Raw genomic sequence first — 6,782 nt, 5'->3', positions numbered from 1 at the left:
CAGCACAAGGGGCTATTGCTTCCCGGCGCCTGAGCGCAGAGGCTCCCTCCCCCTTCCCTTTATCTTCCTATTTCTGTGCGCGATTTCACAGCTCCCCACTTCGTACCTCAATACTCAGCACTGGAGTTGTTCATTTGTAGAGATCCAGATGTATTNAGATCCAGATGTATCTTCCTGCGTCTCAGGCTGATTCTGTGGGTGTTCAGAATGGTCTGGTAGATATCCAGCTCGACTCGGACCAGCTGAGAAAGGGTCGCCTACTCCTCCTCCATCTTTTCTCCTCCTTGCAGAAAGTGGTTGCCTTTCTGTTCATAGAGTTTCTGCTACTCTTTTCTTCATTCTCCAGTTGCATTCATAGGTATTCGGAATGGTTTGGTAGCTCTCTCGCTGAATTCCTGGGACCAGACGAACTTTAGGTCTCCTGCTCCTCCGCCATCTTGGAACACCGAGCTGGAGCTCAACTCCTGTTTTAAACTGGGTTCCTTGCAGAAAGTGGTGGCTATTCTGTTCTTAGAGTTGCTGCTATTCTTTTCTTCATTCTCCAGTTGAGTTTGTAGGTGTTCAGAATGGTCTGATAGCTATCTAGCTGCATTCCTGGGACCAGACGAAATTTAAGCCTCCTGCTCCTCCGCCATCTTGGACTCCTCCTCCAATCTCTACCTTTTTAATTGGGGTGTTTATATTAGTAACTTTCAATGGGGGGGAGGGGAAGATTTGGTCCCCTCATTATACTTGGCAAAGTCTGGTGACATTTTTGGTGGTCAAACTGGGGATGGGAGTGTGCTACTGGCATTTAGGGGGTAGAGGCCAGAAATGCTATTAAATATCCTATGTGCTCAAGACAGCCTGTACAACAAGAATTATCTGGTATAAAGTGTCAGTAATGCCCAGATTGAAAAATCTGGTTTATTGCCATTTATAGTTTTTTTGTTTAAGATTTATTTGTTTGTTAGAGAGCGAGAGCGTGTGCACACACATGAGGCAGGGAGGGGGGAGGAGGAGAGGGAGAGAGAATCCCAAGCAGACTCCCTGCTGAGCTCAGAGGCCAACATGGGCCTCGATCTCACGACCCTGAGATCATGACCTCAGCTGAAATCAAAGTGCTTGACCAACTGAGCCACCCAGGCACCTCAATTGCCATTTACGTTTAATGTGATTTTTTAAAATTTTAAAATATTTTATTTATTTGGGGGGGTAGACAGCACAAGTAGGGGGAGCAAAAACAGGAGAGGGAGAAGCAGGCTCCCCAGCTGAGTAGGGAGCCCAATACGGGACTTGATCCCAGGACCCTGGGATCATGACCTGAACCGAAGGCAGACACTTAACTGACTAAGCCACCCAGGTGCCCCATAATGTGATTATTGATGTGGTTAGGTTTGAACATATCTTGTTATTGATTTGTCACTTCTGTTCTTTATTCCCCTTTGTCCCCTTTATTGCTCTTTTGAATTGAGTATTTTTTTAGAATTCTACTTTATCTTCTTTGCTTTTGTTTTATGTTAGTGGTTACATTAGGGTTTGAGTTTATGGTATCCAACTTTAAGACAATGGTTCTATTTCCAGTTATCTCCACCCAGCCTTTATGCTGTTGTGACACATTTTACTTTTTCATCTGTTATAAGCCCCACAATACACTGTTGTTTGTGTTAATCAACCAATACTCTTTTAGAAAGACTTAAGTAATAATTTTAAAAACCTTACATATTTAGCACGTAGTTAAAATTTATGATGTTCTTCGTTCCTTTGTGTAGATCCAAATTTCCACCTGGTAACCTTTTCCTTAAATTTTTTAAAATTTAAACTTTTAAGTTAACTTGTAGTGTTGTTCTGCTGGAAATGAATTCTTTCAGCTTTTGTATTTCTAGAATTTTTTTTTTCTTGTCTTCATTTTTGAAAGGTTTTTGCTGAGCATAAGGATTCTGGTTGATAGGGTTTGTTTGTTTTTTTCCTTTCAGGATATTAAAATTTTTGCATATATACTTTTTTTTTTCCCTTGAAGTGTTCCCAGTGGGAAGTCTGTTGTCCTTCTTATCTTTGTTCAATGCGCAGAATGCCTCTTTTAATCCTTTTTTAAAAAAGTTTTCTCCTTGGGGCGCCTGGGTGGCACAGCGGTTAAGCGTCTGCCTTCGGCTCAGGGCGTGATCCCGGCGTTACGGGATCGAGCCCCACGTCAGGCTCCTCTGCTGGGAGCCTGCTTCTTCCTCTCCCCCTCCCCCTGCTTGTGTCCCCTCTCTCACTGACTGTCTCTATCTCTGTCAAATAAATAAATAAAATCTTAAAAAAAAAAAAAGTTTTCTCCTTGTTGCTGATTTTGAGCAGTTTGATTACCATGTGCCTTGGTGCTCTTCTCTTCATGTTTCTTCTGTTTGGGTTTGTGGGGCTTCTTGGATCTATGGGTTTATAGTTTTCATTGTGTTTAGAAAGTTTTGGGTCATTATTCCTTTAAATATTTCTTTTTCTGGTCTTTCCTTCTCCTTTCTCCCAGAGATTCCATCTGTCCATGTACTAAAGCCATCGGAAGTTTGGTAAATCCTCTAAACCCCCCCTTCCCACAGGACTTTTATTAATGGATGGTGATACTTCTCTTTTAATCCTCCTATTCCAATTTTTGAGTTCTACATATTACATTTCTTCAGCCCCCTTTCCCCTGAGTTCTCCAACAGGATCTCCACGTTATTGCTTTGTCTTTGGTTGGGTAATTTTTGACACCATAATTTTGCTATAAATGTGAACTGTTAAGTTTATTTAAACATTTTATCTTCAAACCAATTATTTCTACTTTGTTCTTTTTAATCATCACTTGATTCTGTCTTATGTTATAATGACATTTACCTTTTATTTATTTATTATTTATTTTTAAAGATTTTATTTATTTATTTTTAAAGATTTTATTTATTTATTTAGAGACAGCCAATGAGAGAGGGAACACAAGCAGGGGGAGTGGGAAAGGAAGAAGCAGGCTCATAGCGGAGGAGCCTGATGTGGGGCTCGATCCCATAATGCTGGGGTCACGCCCTGAGCCGAAGGCAGACGCTTAACCGCTGTGCCACCTAGGCGCCCCTCTACTTTGTTCTTTTTAATTACCACTTGATTCTGTCTTATGTTATAATGACATTTACCTTTTAGAAAATATTACTTTTCTATTTTAAACTATTCTTCTGTATCCATACATTTTTAATCACTTCAATAGCCTGTCAAGATCTAGAATGAGGAGAATAACAGAAACTCATGCTAGTTCTATGTCTTATCAATGGTATAACATTTTGAATTTATTAACCTATATAATACTTCCCGTGTTCTATAGAAATGCTCAGAATTTTTTCCTAGCAACTAACCAATCTTAATTTAGATTTTTTTATTATTAAAAAAAAGTTAGAACTTATAACCCCACAGTTTGACAGAAAGGTAAGTTTGACAGAGTGGGGGTGGTTATAAAATACAATGATGAGCTCATGCAGTATAAAACTTGAGTGTGGCATGAGTATATATAAAAAAAGGCACTCTCTCTCATTTTGAAGAATCTATGCCTAGAATATATTTCAAAACAATTATCAAGACATATACATAAGCTATTCTTGGTGTTCTTAGCAATAACCGAAATACAACTCAAATATCCAAGTAGAACACTGGCCCAATCAATAACGACCCTGTCACACAGTAAGATATACAATAGATAAAATATATATATCAGTTTTACTGATATCAGTAAATATATATATATCAGTAAATATTGATATATATACATATATCAATCAGTAAAATTGATAAACCAGATTTATATTTACTCATATAAAGACCCCCGATTTTGTTGGTCAAAGGAAAATGTTTAATGTAAAATCACTTTCACAACTTGCTAGACCTATACAGAGCTATTTTAAAGGACCTTAATGAAAAATCAACTTTTGGTCCCTGCTTAGAATTTCATGTGATTCTTTTTAGATTCTTTAAGCTTTTCTGTTTTAGTAATTAAAATTTTAACTACTCTTTTTTTTTTTAAGTCACAAATATAAGTATTCAATTACAGAAATTCTTCATGGGCCACATGTTGATCACTTAAATTCTTGTACTTGGAGAACACGTCTCTCCTTCCTCCACCCCCATTTCCTATCCTACCTCTCTGGAGTCCCCTGTCACTAAGTCGTTCTCTCCCCTGTACCACACTTACTAATCATCTTGATGTTTGCTGTAATGCCTGGATTTAATTTTATTTTCCTCCTATTTTCCTCCTAGCATGTCAGCCAGCATTGGTGAATTATCATGCCCTTAATGAATCTGAGAATATCATCAGACAAATATCTCACCATGCTAAATATAAAAAACGTTGTACTTTTGTCCAGCGTTATGAATGTGAGGACTGCAGCATGGCTTTCAACCATATCTCCCATCTTACTGGACATCAGAGAATTCACAAGGTAGAGAAAGCCCATGGCCAGGGTCAAAAAACAAGAGCCTTTAGGCATTGCTCATCATTTACAACACTCCAAAGAATTTATATTCTAGCTAAATCCTTGGAGTGTAACCAATGTGGCAAAACCTTTAACAGCACGTCGAAGTTTATTCAACACCAGAATGTGCACAGTGGACTGAAGCCATACAGATGTGGTGTGTGTCAGAAGGCCTTCAGGTTTCTCTCCTCCTTTAACACACACCAGAGATTTCACATCGGCAAGAGACCGAATCTGATTCTCCATGAAAAACCTCCCACTCAAATGAAACTCTTTACCTGTAAGTCTTGTGGAAGGGCCTTTGACAGTTTCTCAGAAAAAATGCAACACCAAAAAATTCATGTTAGAAAGAAATATTACACATGTAATTACTGCAAAAAGGACTTTAGTCCATACTCGAAATTTATCCTACATCAAAGAGTTCATACTGGAGAGAGACCCTACAAATGTGACATTTGTGAAAAGTCCTACAAAAGCATCTCAAATCTAAAAAAACATCAGAAAATTCATACTGGAGAGAGGCCCTTCTCATGTAATGAATGTAAAAAGACCTTTACCCAGCACATAGACCTTCAACGTCATCAACACATCCATACTGGAGAAAAACATTACATGTGCAGCAACTGTAAAAAGACATTTGTCCGTTTCTCAGATCTAACTGAACATCGAAGAACCCATACCGGAGAGAGGCCATACGAGTGTGATGTTTGTAAAAAAACTTTTAAATATCACTCGAATCTTACTAAACATGAGAAAATTCATTCTGAAGAGAAGCCTTTTACGTGTGACGAATGCCAAAAGACCTTTCGCTATTGCTCAGACTTACATCGACATAAAAACATTCATACCAAAGAGAAACTCTATAAATGTAATGAATGTCAGAAGGTTTTTAACAATAATTCAAATCTTAATAAACACATGAAGATCCATACTGGAGAGAAGCCTTTTGTATGTAATCAATGTGGAAAAGCTTTTAGCTTAAACTCAAAACTTACTCGACATCAGAAAACTCACGATAAAAAGAAACCCTAAAAATACAGAAGATGCAGAAAGGCATTTAGAAAGCACTTACCTTGGGTTCAATTTCCAATTCTAACAAAAGAGATCAATGTGGAAAGGTTTTTGGTCAAAGCCCAATTCTGTGTAAAATATATGAGAAATAGAAATACGTATACGGTGAAGAAACAGGGCGATGTGATGAGAAATGTACTTTATATATTGTATTGACTTGATACTTTGAGCAAAAGTGGCTGTTCCTATCATGAGAAGGAGGCTAAGAGATGGAGTGAAAAGAACATTTATTTTGTTGTCTGTTCATATTCTATTTTCACTGGGTGAATAAAAAGCATATTTTCAATGAAGGCAGCTCTCTAAAAATGTAAACTTTTGTAGGGAGACGATACAACGCGAATCTAAGCATAAGTAAGGAAAACAAAAGCCTTCTCTTTGGAATTAGAACTACCAGAAAAGAAGAAACCTTGCCAGGGAACAGTGAAAAACGAAAAGCTAATCATGATTAAAGAAGCTATAGGATAAAGAGTTAAGAGGGTAGGCATGAGAAATCTAAAGGTCACTGGTTGTGCGGTGGGGGGGGGCGGTGATGATTTCTGCTAAATGGACAGAACTCTGGACAGCTTCCCTGAATAGTTAGCACCACCCTCAGATGTATCTAGAGAACCAAAAGGAGGTGGACAAATTGCACCAATTCTACTTAGATTCAGGACATGGAGAATCTATTACTTGTAGTGTTACTTGAAATAAGTTGATTTCCTGCACGCTTTAATGAATAAATGCTAAGTCTTCTCGTATATGCTAACACTGGTGTGTAATGTTGAATCCATTCAGGCCTTGGGTCAGAAATCTAATTACACTTCCCTGAATCTGTTCCTATCACCCCTGGTGGCAACTTTGTCACATTCAGCCAAGTGGGACAGGCGTGGTCTATCCAGTCTGTTTAAGGACTGGCCCCCATCCACACAAAGTGATGGGAAGAAAACATTCTGTTTCTTCTTTGGGGGGTCATTCTCACCTCTCTCTCTGTTCCCAGATATCACAGTGGCTGCCACAGAGCTAAACTGTTGTGATCCCCAGATGTGGCCCCTCCTTGTCTTAGTATGTGTTTATCTCTAAGAAAGTGACATATATATGGCTTACCTTTTGCAAATAAGACCCCTTATAGTTTTATAGGTTAAGTTATATATAAGCTGAAAATGCAACTGAATTAAGTTTTAAAATGAGTACAACTATGGAAATAGAAGTGGTTATTGGGATAAAGAGAAAAAAAAATGTGCACTGAACTCCTTACTCCTAATTTTGGTTCTTAAAATTCTAGGTTAG

General features: G+C 38.3%; 1 protein-coding gene across 1 annotated transcript in view; it reads left to right on the top strand.

The window, feature by feature from the left end:
• The window catches only part of LOC109491189 (putative zinc finger protein 840), a 14,213-nt gene extending 7,431 nt beyond the window's left edge, over positions 1 to 6,782 (top strand). Inside the window, exons 4-5 of the mRNA XM_034641583.1 lie at positions 4,231 to 4,725; positions 6,778 to 6,782. Coding sequence (XP_034497474.1) covers positions 4,231 to 4,725; positions 6,778 to 6,782 — 500 coding nt within the window. The remainder of the gene's footprint in view (positions 1 to 4,230; positions 4,726 to 6,777) is intronic.

The sequence above is a fragment of the Ailuropoda melanoleuca genome, chromosome 13, assembly GCF_002007445.2.
Source record: "Ailuropoda melanoleuca isolate Jingjing chromosome 13, ASM200744v2, whole genome shotgun sequence".
NCBI classification, from domain to species: Eukaryota; Metazoa; Chordata; class Mammalia; order Carnivora; family Ursidae; genus Ailuropoda; species Ailuropoda melanoleuca.
This window is presented reverse-complemented; position numbering and strand designations above follow the sequence as displayed.